General features: G+C 63.3%; 1 protein-coding gene across 9 annotated transcripts in view; it reads left to right on the top strand.

Annotated features, from left to right (window-relative positions):
• The window catches only part of CAMK2B (calcium/calmodulin dependent protein kinase II beta), an 82,332-nt gene extending 70,658 nt beyond the window's left edge, over positions 1–11,674 (top strand). For 2 of the 9 annotated variants that reach the window (XM_053896904.1, XM_053896902.1), the window contains 8 exons: positions 1,017–1,061; positions 2,429–2,477; positions 4,032–4,112; positions 4,913–5,026; positions 9,095–9,170; positions 9,271–9,365; positions 9,594–9,828; positions 9,920–11,674. In XM_053896904.1, coding sequence (XP_053752879.1) covers positions 1,017–1,061; positions 2,429–2,477; positions 4,032–4,112; positions 4,913–5,026; positions 9,095–9,170; positions 9,271–9,365; positions 9,594–9,826 — 693 coding nt within the window. In that variant the 3' untranslated portion in view covers positions 9,827–9,828; positions 9,920–11,674. The remainder of the gene's footprint in view (positions 1–1,016; positions 1,062–2,428; positions 2,478–4,031; positions 4,113–4,912; positions 5,027–9,094; positions 9,171–9,270; positions 9,366–9,593; positions 9,829–9,919) is intronic. The other 7 variants (XM_053896908.1, XM_053896906.1, XM_053896910.1 and 4 more) reach the window with 5 other exon arrangements.
• Positions 11,675–12,719: the final 1,045 nt, after the last annotated feature.

Below are 12,719 nucleotides of genomic sequence, written 5' to 3'. Positions count from 1 at the left end.
GTCCTGGGGCTGTGCTCGGGAGCCTCCCTCAGGTGCCAGGGACTGGCCCAGCCTCCCGCCTGGGTGGACTCTGAATCAGCAATGAGAGGCCTTCAGGCGGCCAGTGAGGGGAGGCCCAGGGTGGAGGGCACTTCTGATCCTCCGCCTGCCGAGGCAGGCCCATCCAGAGTGCCCAGGCAGACACTGTGCAGGGGCGTGGCCTGCCGGGAAGACACCTCCCAGGTGCTGCATGGGTGCGCCGTCCAGGACGTGGGGGCTTTGGGAAAGAATGGGTGAGGCTGGTCATGGCCTCGGAGCCCACCCAGTGATCTGAGGGAGACAGGAGCCCTTGGCAGTCTCCCTGGTGGAGATCCAGCCCGGGTACCTTCCCATCAGAGGCCGTGGCCTGCAAGTCCCCCAGCGGCCAGGGAGATGCACGTCCGTGGCTGTGCTGGCCTGTGGCTGCCTGGGGGTTCTGGCTCTGGCCCTTGCCTGGGGGATCCTGCCCAGGGGACACCCCAGCTGGCGGAGCAGGGGTGCTGTGTGCCCACGGTGGCCTGTTGGGGTTTGCTGGCGCACAGGTTGAGTTTTCTCAGAGCACGTGTGGTGTTTCCATGGGCCACAGGCCCACCTCTGGGAGCCAGCCCCACATGCCCACAGGAAGGCTGGGTTTGCCAGATGGCCATCTCACACGTGGGGGCAGCCTCAGTCCAGGATGGGAGGGTCCCACACAGCCAGCCCCGTCTCAGACCTTGTCCATCCCATGTGCCACTCCACCCCCATGACATCCTCAGAACCGTGCCCCCACCATGCCGGGGCAGCCAAGGGAGGGGAGGACCTGTTTTCCTGCCCGGGGCCCCCATGCTGTCTCCCACACTCCGTGGGCATACACGCTTGCTCTCTGCCCACCTCTGGGCCCACCCTGGCCTCCCCAGCCCGCTCCGCCTCCTGCCATCCTGGCTCCGCTGCCCTCCTCCCCTACCCCCTCCTGCCCTGCTCACTTCCCTCTTTCCTTCCTCTGCTTCCTTCTTCTGTAGGAGCCTCAAACCACCGTCATTCATAACCCTGTGGACGGGATCAAGGTACTGCCGCACCCCGTCCCCCCTTAGGAGCCTGTGCTCGGGCAGGAGGCAGGCCAGCGGGGGACATGTCTGGGACGGTGACCCCTGGGGGGCACTTGTGCTGAGAGTAGGGGGGCAGGTGTACAGTGAGCCCCGCAAGTCTGGGGCTGCCCAAGGCCCAGAGCAAGGTCTACGTCTCATGTTGTCCGCCGGGCAGCCAGGGGCCAGGAGCGCAGGGTGGCCTCAGACGCAGGTCCCAGGGGAGAAGGGGCAGTTGGGGGAGGGAGTAGCTCAGACGCCCCTGGCTTCCCCCATTGCTCACCTCTGTGCCCCCTGTGCTTCCTGCTGAGCCAGCCTGCCTCCTCTCTGCTCCCGCTCTGACATCATTTCTGCTGCATAGGCACCTCGCCTGCCCGGGCCAGAGAAGGGGCTGGCTCTAGGGTGGCGGGAGGGACGTGGGCGGCTGAGCTGTTTCTAGGACCAGCACCCCTCGCCCCCACACGCACATACCCAGGCCTGGGTTCCCCAAAGGGCCGCCCCACACGCTGGCTGTGGGCCGGGATCAGGGGGATCAAGCCAGACTCCAGGTTCTGGGAAGGGCCTGGGTGCACTCCTGCCTTGTGACTGTGGACCGGTGTCCCTGGACCCTGTGTCTGGGGTGAGAGGCTCCTGTCCTCCCTGCAAAGGGGCTCTAGACAACCGTCTGGTCCTCCAGGCTGCAGACCCCCCACTTCTGGGCAGGGCCCAGAGAAGTGTGTTCAGTCAGGGGGCCAGAGGGGGCACTCCAGAACTCCGTTAAGATGGTTCTGAGGAGCAAGCCAGCGTCTTGGGAACCGCGCAACAGGTGAACAGCACCTGGTTTCTTATCTGAAGGGCGGCAAGCCCCCAGGTGTGGGGCTGCCCGGCTGCCCTCTAAGGCCACCTGAGGAGTGATGCTGGACAGTCGAGGTCTAAGGGGCAGGCGGCCCCCTCCTGGGGAAGGAGGTGTGGGTGCAGCTCCATTCTGCCTGGGCCGGGCCAAGGCTCTTGAGGGCCTTCTGGAAGCTTCCCACCCTGTCTGCCAAAATACACAGGCTGTGGGTACCTTTCTTCTTCACCAGTATTGTGGAATTTTAAAGGGCCCATCTTCCTGGCTTATTAAAGAGAGTCATCTGAGCACAGGGTCTTTCCACCAGGCGTGTGCGCTGTCGGGAGAAGGCGCAGTCACGTCCCTGGGCTGTTGGGGACGTGAGTGGCTGAGCCCAGGGGATGGGTGACCCCTGGGGGCCGGCACGAAGCTCCTGCCCTGCCCCTGGGGATTCTGGGTTGGGGCCCCGCAGCCTTGGGAGGGCACCTCCAGGGCCCGTGGAGGCCACGTCCTGACCTGCTGCGTCCCTGTGTGTCCCCAGGAGTCGTCGGACAGCACCCACACCACCATAGAGGACGAAGACACAAAAGGTACGAGTGTCGCACGCATTCTGCTGTGCTGGTGGGTGGGCCGTGGGGGGCGGGGCGCCGGCAAGGGGGTGGAGCGTCTGCGAGGCGCTGGCTGGTGGGTGGGCCATGGGGGCGGGGCGCCCGCGAGGAGGCTGGTGGGTGGGCCATGGGAGCGGGGCGTCCGCGAGGTGGCTGGTGGGTGAGCCGTGGGGGTGGGGCGTCTGCGAGCGGGTGTGTCGGCGGGAGCCTGACCGGGGCGTGCTGGCAGATGGGCCGGCCCCGGGGCAGTCTCCGGCCCTGGCGCCCTGACCAGCAAGGGGCCTCCCACCCTGCGGAGGACCGGTTCCTGTGGGGAACACCTTGAGAGCTGAATTTGCTCAACTTCTGTTAAATTCCCTTATATTTGTGATCTTGCTAAGCTGGTAGTTGATAAGTAGATAACCAACAAAGGGGCTTATTTTGGGTTCTGGATGTTTCCACCACTTGTGTGGGTGGGTTGGGCTTCCACTCTGTGCAAGGCCAGTGACCATGCCTGGGCCTCAGAGGGCGGCAGAGCGCCCTCCCTGTGTGCCCAGGCACCCCTCTTCTGCTCTCCACCTTGTCAGCATCCCCAGGGAGGGGATGTGGCGTCCCAGCCACACCAGACCACCTAATCCTCTCAGCCACATGCTCACACACCCCTCAGGGCTGCCCCAGGGCCTGATGGCCGGCCATTCTATCAGTTTGGGGGATGCAGTGACACCCGAAAACAGAGGTGAGCATAGGCCCTTGGATGAAGGGAGAGTGGCTGTTTGTGTGTTTTCTCCAGACAGACAGACACAGGCCTAAACCGTCAGCACGGAGGCCTTCCCAACACTCTGGCCTGCCGTTCTGTCTAGCCATGTGGGGGCCTGGATGGCCCAAGCCTGCAGGAGGGTCCGGCAGAGCCTGGCCTGGCCAGCCTCCTCCCAGCCCAGACCCCCACAGCCCCAGGAAACAGGGCAGACTCCCGCACACTGAAGGTCATCGGTCTGGACACCTCCCAGCACTCCTGGAGCCCCGCCTCCTGCCTCCCCACTGCCTCTGGACCCCACCACCTGGTGTTGGGGCTGCTGTGAGCTGTGTCTGGGCCTTTTCAGCCTGACCCCACCGGGGTCCTCGTCCCATTCCCTATCCTCTCTTTCCTGCGTGTCCCCACCTGTCTCCAGTTTCATCTCACTGGTCTGCCCCAGCCCCCAGGGTTCCTGACAGGTCTGCCCCAGTCCCCAGGATTCCTGACAGTGAGGAGCAGCTCCACGAGGAGGGGCTCGGGGAGCTCAGAAACCACACACCCCCAACTCATCTCCACCTCCTGTTAGCTCCCTGCTCTCTCTGCATCAGGAGGCCCCTGCTGCAGGCCCTGTCTCTCTGGAGCAGTGCTCCTCCTGGGTCCCCTCTGGCTGCCTCTGCCCCTTCAGCCGGCCCTCCATGTGGGCTAAGGCCCCACTCTGGTCTCTGCCCAGCAGCTTCTTGCTGCTGAGACCGGTCTCAGGGCGGGAGAGAGCAGGGCCTTGCTTTCTCTGCCCCACCTCACGCTTTGCCTCCTGTCCACGCCAGCCCTCAGGGTCCCTGATATCCTGAGCTCCACGAGGAGGGGCTCGGGGGCCCTGGAAGCTGAAGGCCCCCTGCCCACTCTGTGTAAGTAGTGTTCCCAGGCCTGCTGTCCCTGCTGCTCAGCGGCCCCTGTGCCCACCATGCACGGCCTCGGCTGCCCCTGCCAGGTTGCCGGAGGCTAACTGTCCGGGCCTGTCTGGGGGTCTGGCACTAACTCCTCCAGCAGCTCCCAGCCTTCCTCCCTCCTGCACTGCGGTCCAGCCCCAGAGGGTCTCCTGAGCTCTGGGCAGGCCCTCTGGGGTCACACTGTGCTTCCTGCCTTCCTTGGATCGCCTGCCTGACCTTCCCAGTCACTGTGACCTCATGGCGCCCCCTGCCCTGAGCACCCAGCGGGTCCCAGGGAGTCTAGGGACAAGGAGCTATTGCAGAAGCTCCTCCGGCTCACAGGCTTGTGGACTGAGAAGGAAAAGGCCTGGGCTTCCTGCCCCCCTGGGTTCTCCACTGGGTTCTCCACATGCTGGGCTGCTTCCTCTGTCCTCCCTAGAGGGCACCCTTCTCTGCCCACAGCAACCGCCCTGCCATGGGCAGACAGGTGCATTTACCAGGCATTACTGGAGCCTCCCCATGTCCACTTTCACCCTCCCTGTCCTCCCATGTCCGTCCTTGTCCTCCCACATCCCCCTACACCCCCCAGTACCCCTCACATCCCTCGACATCCCCCTGTGTTCCTCCACATTCCCCCTTCTGTCCCCCTATGTTCCCAATGCCCCCTCTACGTCCCACTCTGTCTCCTTTTCTCTCTGGCTTGGCTCATTAGCCCACAGTTTTCTGTCCTGCATGCTCCCCACCTGCTCCCTGTTCACGTCTGGTCTGTTCCACCCCAGCCCCCAGGCTCTCTGACATCCTGAACACAGTGAAGAGGGGCTCAGGGGCTCTGGAAGTCCAGGGCCCCCCACCCTGCCCATCTTCGGCTCTCCCAGGCCCCCCGCCCACCCCGTGTAAGTAGCACCTTGAGTGGCCCCCTGGCTGCAACTGGGGGCTCACAGGAGTGTCGAGACCCCCGGCTGTGGTGTGCTGCCCCCTCACTCTGGGGAGCAGCCAGCTTGTGGGGGCAGAAAGTGGGGCACAGGGAGTTCCCCATGAAGGTGGCATTTGGCCTCAGAAACCAAGTTTGTGGTTGCAGATGTGCGGTCGTGAAGGAAAGAATCAGAAACAGTCGGGGTGGACTAGAGGCTCGTGCCTGTGATCTGTGGCCCGTGTGACGCAGTGTCGGTTGCTGGGGGGCGGTTTGCACTGGGCTGCCCCCCCCCCACAGGCAGGAAGGGAGGGGCCGGCTGTTCCAGCCCGTCCGCCGACTGCCGTGAGGATCGCTTACAGGGGTGGATGACAGCCCAGGGCCACAGCCCCCCCCCCAACCTGCCCAGGGACTGACATGCAGGGAGGTGCTGTCGGATGAGAGGCTGCGGGCCAGGGGCCGGGCATGGCTGGGGAGTGTCTGGGTGAGTGCTGGCAGACCCTGTGCCCCCACCCCACCCATCCCACCCCCCCACCTCCCCCACCCCCAGCCCAGGCCTGAGGGCCAGGGCAGGGAGGAGGGGGAGCCAAGCAAAGCAGTGTCGGGGGGCACAGGGGCAGCCTTCGGGCAGCAGTGGCTCTCCTAGGGAGCTCTCTGTACTTGCCAGAGGGGCGAGGGCAGGTGCAGGTCTCTGCGGGCCTGCTTGGCCAGGGGTCTCGTGGGGGAGGGGGCAGGGCTGTGGTAGGTGCACAGCAGAGCCTGGGGAGGGGTCAGAACTCCCCATTTGTGCACTCCCTGGGCCTGCCCGGCCTTGGATCACAGAAGCTGAGGCTTGGGTTTGTGGAGAGGTGCACACAGGGTGGGGGTGGGGGTGCCTGCCACAGTACCCCAGCCCACCTGCCTTCGGAGTCTGCATGGCAGACCGGGTTGGGGGCTCTGAGGACAGGACGTGCTGTGGTCTGAGCACGGCAGGCTGATCTTGGGGGTCTGTCTTGAACCAAACTACAGAGGTGGGGACTACAGGAAGGGGCCTGGAGCAGAGCCAAAGGAAGGGGTGCCAGGGGCCTGCAGCTACTGGTGTGGCAGGACTGGTGGGGGAGGGGTGAGCGCTAGGGGGATTGAGGGCAGGTGCCCCCAGGCTCCTAGCTCCTAGATGTGCCCTTCCCCCTGTCCTCAGCACCCTGGCTCCTTTGAGTATTGGGTGGGCTGCAGGTGAAGGACGGGAGTCACATGGGCCCAAAGAAGGGACAGTTTGGGCTGAGATCTGGCTCTCAAGGTTCTGATGGGGTGCCCCCATCTCCAACTCTGGGACCACTGTCCGCCTCTCCCAGCACAAGGGCCTAGGCTGCAGGGGCCATCCCGCTGTGGGTCTTGGGTCCCCTCCTTCCCTGGAATGTGTGTGCCAGCTGTGTTCCTATGTAAATGGGGTTGGTACCCACTGGCCCAGGCCCTGTTCTCCATAATCAGGGATTACACCCAATCCAGGCTGATCCTGTGCAGCTGCCTGCCTGGTGTGGCTGGCGCTCCCGGTACCTCTGCAGATGCCAGGGTACGTGGATTAGGGCCAGTCTGGAGTCACTGGGGCCCCCCCAGACCCTCTGCCAGCAGCCTGGCCTCCCTGGCCTGCGAGCTTGCCCGAGGAGAGCCAGAGGGAGTGTGGGGGCTCCAGTTCACCTCTGGCACCCCTCCCAAGCCAGACCCTTGCCCACACACCACAGCCCCATCTCCAGAGTCGCCTGCTGACGGGCAGACTGTGCTCTGCTCAGAGGCTTTTCCTCCGGGGAGTCCCTCATGCAGCATGCCCCATGGGCCAGGGTTGGGTCTGGGCAGCAGCCCCTCGGCAGTCTCGCCTTCCCTGTCTGCAGAATGGGTTGGCAGCTGTTTCCCATACACCAGGCTCCACAATTTGTGCCGTGCCCTCTCTCCTGTTTACTTAATACTTTCCCTGTTGCGGATTCTCATTTTTTTATTATGGTTTGTTTAAAAACACCCAATACTCTTTCGTTAAGTGGGAGATCAGGTTGACTTGTCGTAGCATGGAGTGACCGTAAATCAGAGTACCCTGGGAATGAGACAGAGGAACTGTTGCTCAGCCCCAGCGGCAGGCTGTTGGCTGCGGGCTCTGTGGGGTGCTCTCTGTGGGGGAGGGAGGCTAGCGGGTGTCGGGTGTCCGGACACGCAGGCACCGCCATCCTCACACAGGCAGAGGGTGCCCAGCTCTGGGGCCTCAGTGGGAAGCCATCTCCATTAAGGTGACGGGAACCTGGGGGGGTGGATAGCATCCTTGCAGCAGAAACGCCCAAGTAGAGGGAAGCCAGGTGATGCAGAGGGACCCCAAATGTCCGATGTTGCCCTGCCCAGGGATCCCAAGACTGAGAACAGAGAGTGGCGTGTGTAGGGACAGAGCTTTGCTGGTGGACACAGGTGGACATGAGGCCTTAGGGTAATGAGCCTGCAGCCCACCTTCCTGGACCCCAGGCACAGAGTTTGGTGGAAATGGCCCCTTAGCAGAAGTCAGCTGGGCCTGGAGAGAGGGTTTGTCAAGGTAGGAAAAACTTGCAAGGCAGCGCACGTATGAACCTATACATGCGAACACGCACGTATGTGACGTATGTGCACATGTGCCCTCCCTCTCACGACACACAAGCCCACACGTGCACCCAACACCTCAGGTATCATGGAGGTCCTCGTGTCTTCACAGTCCAGAACCTGTGCAGCACTCAAGGCCCGCCTAGGCTCGTCCACCCTCCAGGTGGGCATCTGTGGGTGGTGGTGGCAGGGAGAATGGGCAGTCTCACTCCAGGGCTGTGGGCACATGCTTCAGGATACCACGTTCGCCCTTCTAGACCCTGCAGTCTGTGCGCTGGGACCTCGGCCCACAGGTCAGCTCACCCGTGTGCTGTTCCCAGGGGTACTACTCACTGAAGAGTAGAGACCTGCAGACAGACGTCCCCTCCAGGGGCAGAGAGCTGGGAGGGAGCCTGTGGGGAGGGGGCCCGGCCTTCAGTGCATTTACTGCGTCCGAGGTTTACCATCAGCACTCTGTTGCTTTAAGAGAGCACCGTGATGTTTGTGCACACGTGCTCATGGCGTGTGTATTCTGGTGTGTATCTGCATGGAGGGTGTTAAGCACCTGCATCAGGACAGGCGGTCTCTGGGGAAGGGGGTGAAGAACAAAATTTAGGGGAACACAGCCACTCACAAATATACCTGTAAGGTTTTATTTCCCAGCTGTCTTGAAAGTTGTGCTGGTTTGAATCAGCAGGGTGTGCGGCTATATTATTGTCCACTTCTTCCATATGTTTATAATAGTTTGCATGAAAATAAGTTGTAGTTAAAGAGATGGAGGGGACCCTGGGGGCCAGGCCTAACTAGGCCCAGAGGCCAAGCAGGCAGAGCTCTGGCATGGGGGGCGCCGGCTGGACGGGAAATGTGGGGGGGACGGTGGGGAGGGGCCCTCACCTTGGCCAGGACGGAACAGGTGGAGGCCAGCGGGCAGTCAGGAAGAGACCCACAGACTCGACTTCCCTACTGGACCCGCATGGCCCTATGCCCTGGCTTTTGCTCATAATCCTCACCCTGCAGCCCCCAGGCCTTCCTGGCCTCGTCCTTTAGTGGACATTCCTAAAGATGTGATGGGTTGGAGCAGGGCTGGTGAGCCACATCCAGGTGGCAGGAGCCGGGACGCAGGACCCAGTGCCGCAGCTGCAGAGGGCCCAGCGGATGCGGCCCAGGAATGGGGGGTACCACAGGGTGGGTTATGGCAGGCTTGGCTTCCCCTTGGTCTCCAGACACGTGGTCCCTTGGAGGGAATACGTCTGTCGCGTGGAGATGCTGTATGTGACACAGCATAGCTGGACTTGGAAACGGTGGGGGGTGGAGCGGGGGGGAGGGGAGGGCACTGGGGGCCTCGGAGGGCGCGGCCCGATCTGGACGGATTTGGGTCCCTTCGGGGAGGAGAGGCAGGTGGGCGCTGGAGACGCCCTTCTCTAGGCCCGCAGCGGGGCTGCTTGGGGCGGCCCTCGGTCACTGGGCGACTGTGTCCCCGCAGCGCGGAAGCAGGAGGTCATCAAGATCACGGAGCAGCTCATCGAGGCGGTCAACAGCGGGGACTTCGAAGCCTACGCGTGAGCCAGGCGTCTGGGCTGGGGGGGGTGGGTTTCCCCGCGGCGAGAGGGAGGGGCGGGGCGTGGCCGGGGCCCCTCCTCACCTGGGTCTGCCCCCCAGGAAAATCTGTGACCCAGGCCTGACCTCGTTCGAGCCTGAAGCCCTGGGCAATCTGGTGGAAGGGATGGATTTCCACAGATTCTACTTCGAGAACCGTGAGCGAGGGGGTCGAGCGGTGGGCGGGAAGAGTGGTGGGGACAGGCGGTGGGCGGGACAGATACAGGAGACGGGCGGAGACGGGCGGTGGGCGGGGCGCAGGCGGAAACAAGGCCTTGGGCGGGGCGTTGTGGTAGGGATGCGGGTGGGGCAGATACGGGAGGTGGGCGGGGCGCACAGGGCGCCGAGCCCAGCGGCCCCCCCCCCGTCTCCGCCCCCTGCCATAGTGCTCGCCAAGAACAGCAAGCCCATCCACACGACCATACTGAACCCGCACGTGCACGTCATCGGGGAGGACGCTGCATGTATCGCCTACATCCGCCTCACGCAGTACATCGACGGGCAGGGCCGGCCCCGCACCAGCCAGTCCGAGGAGACACGCGTGTGGCATCGCCGTGACGGCAAGTGGCAGAACGTGCACTTCCACTGCTCGGGCGCTCCCGTGGCCCCGCTGCAGTGAAGGTGGGTGTCCCTGGCGTTGGCCTTGCGGGCGAGGGGGGGGGGCATGCCCCCCCGGGGGCAGGGCTGACCACCCACTCTCGCCCCCTTTCAGAGGCGCGGCCGGCGTCGCGGGACAGACTCGGTGTTTGGAGCCCGGCCGCCAAGGTGGCCTGCCTGTCGCATGTTTGTGTCTGCCTCGTTCCTCCCCTGGTGCCTGTGTCTGCAGAAAACCAAGACCGGATGTGATTTGTTTTTAACAAGACGACAACAACCACAGAAACAATTGATGTTGGATGAAACGGAAAAAAAAAAAAAAAAAAAGGAAAAAGCTGTAAAAATCACTGGCATTTGTGGGGCTTCGGACCGACGGGCACCCCCCCACCCACGCTCCATGTGTCTGTCCGCTCCTGGCCCCTGGGGACCATGGGGCAGTGAACGTGTCCACAGGGGCCGGGCCGAGGAACGGTGTGTGTTAGGTGACGCCCCTCCCCAGGTGTCTGCATTCCCTGCCGTGCATGGCTGCTGTCAGGAGTGTTGGCCACCTGGGGCCCAGGGAACCTGAGCACGGCTGTCCCCCTCCTTTCCTCTCATGCCCCCAGCATGGATGAGCAGTGCAGAGGCCGGGCCGGCCCCCGGGCGCCCGACAAGCCATCCAAGAAGCCCCCTCAAGCCCAAGGCTCCAGTTCTGGTCCCTCCAGGGCCGAGGAGGTTTGGTGAGGGGGAGGCACCCCTTAATGTCAGATCTCATGCCTGGCAGACTTGTGGAGAGGACACTGTTGGCTGCAGCCCTGTTGGGAGGGGAGCCCCTGGGTTGGCCTCCCTCCCATTCAGGGTCACCTCTTCCTCTGCCGACCTTCCCCCTGCTGGCACGTCCACCAGGGGCTCTGGACTTGGTCAAGAGGCAGGAAGGGGAGAGGGGTCAGAAGGCAGGTGCATGGCTCTCTGGGCTCCCAGGCCGAGACTGGTCCAGGCAGATGTTTCCAGGCAGTGCTTTTGGAGTCTGGGTCTGGAGCTGAGGGAGGGAGAGAGGGAGGGAGGGCCGCCCTGGGCCCAAGGGGCAGGGCACGGTGAACCCCTGGCCAGGCCTCTTGAGGGAGGATGCTGTGTGTGTGATGGGGACCCCGGGATGAGGAGAGCACGGGCTGGGCCCATCTTGAGGTGCCCCTCGTGCTGGTGGGCACTGAGGTGCAGCTTGGGCTCGGGCTGCGTGGTAAGGTGGCAGTACCGGGGTCCCGGGGCAGCCGGCCGGGTCAGGGTGGTCAGGGGCTGTGATGGAAGAGACGCAGGACCTGGCGCCCCAACACCTACCCCCTTAATTCACATTTTCAACAAGGGTTTTCTTTATCTTCCCCCACAAATCAAGCCAAGGGAGGGGCACAGAGTGGGGAGCGACACTCAGAATGGACACTCACCTGCCCGTCCACGGCTGTGCTCAGGACAGCTGTCCCCACCCATGGACACAGGGTAAACATCCGCCGGGCTCCCTGGGCCTCAGGCAGCGGCAGTGCTCGCCGTGGACAGCGTGGGGCCCGGCCATCCTCCCCTCTGGGGGCCTCCTCCCTTCTCCCTTCACCTGTCATCTCCACGGAGCTGCCTGTCTGGGATAATTTGGGGATTTTTTCTGGGGGATAGTTCTTTTGCATGACCCCTTTCGAGCAAGCCACACCTGCTCCTCTAGCTAGGCGTCCGAGGTGTGGTGGCGTCGGCCGGCCCGCTCTGTGGAGGGCCGGCTGCCCGCAGTGCCGGCCGGCCCCTCCTCTTCTCTCTTTTGCTGAGTTTCATTGTCTTTTCTTTCTGAGCCTTGTAAGTGTAAAAAAACCATTATTTTGTTCTGTCTCGGGAAACTGCAAATAAAAGAAAAACAGGACCAATGGCTTCACTTGCAGCTGGGGGCTTTATCCCAGGGCCCTCCTTCCCTTTCCCTGTGCCCTACCCCGACTCCCGCTCTTCTTGGCAGGCTCTACCCCATCATCTGTGACCCCGGCCTGTCAGGAGGGACACGTCACCAGCTGCCCACCATTCCCCTGTGGTATGAGGATGCAAAGCCACGTGGGGCCTCCCCCAGGAACGCCCGCCTTCGGCTCGTGCCGCCTGAGTAAGCATTGAGCACAAGGCAGCAGGACCACATGGCCCCAGGGCTGTCTGAATGCGTGACCACATGGCCACACGGCCTGAGGACACCTGAGCAGCGCGTGGCCACACGCGCTTGGGCTCAGGCAGGCTGGGGCTGCTGTGGTCTGTGCTCCACTGGTTCTGCTGCAGGCCTCCTGGCCCTCTGCCCTCCCAGACAGACCCCGCGCAGCCTGCTGGAGCCCACGTGCACCCTCACACGAACGTGGGCAGTCCCCCCTCCACACCATGTCCCCAGGCCCTGCCAATGCCTGTCTGTATTGTATGCCTCATGCTTTTCTGGGACAGAAATGTGGGCCTCACAATAATTCTGGACACCAAACATTCCCCACTCGTGTGTCTTCTGGTAAGGACACCCCAGGGGGTCCTCTCTGGCTACCCCAGACCTGCCCACTAGGACAGGAAGCCCTTGACTTCAGCTCCTGGTGCCCGGCAGGTGTTCTCAGGAGGAAGGTTTATGCCAGAGAACACACAGAGGCTCCAAGAGTGGGGCTCAGAGAATCTAGGACACGGCCCCGGAGCGAGCGGCAGTCAGTCCCCGACTCTGTATCTAGGGCTCCACTCACCTATCAGCTGTAATCTGAGGAAGCTTTCCAGGCCAGGCCTCCCTGGGGGCACTCACACGGCCCTGCCCAGCCCTGAGGACCCTGAGCCCTGGGGTGCGGAGCAGGACCGGCAGGCTGGGCACCCCGTATGGAGTGGGCAGGGAACTACAAAGCGAGGTCAGTGAGACAGTCTTGGGTTCATCACTTTTAAATGGTACCTGCTTTGGTCAAGGCTCC

The sequence above is a fragment of the Panthera pardus genome, unplaced genomic scaffold (assembly GCF_024362965.1).
Source record: "Panthera pardus isolate Hobbes unplaced genomic scaffold, ASM2436296v1 HiC_scaffold_8, whole genome shotgun sequence".
In the NCBI taxonomy this organism is placed as follows: Eukaryota; Metazoa; Chordata; class Mammalia; order Carnivora; family Felidae; genus Panthera; species Panthera pardus.
Note: the sequence above shows the minus strand (reverse complement) of the source record. Positions and strands in the feature narration are given on the sequence as shown.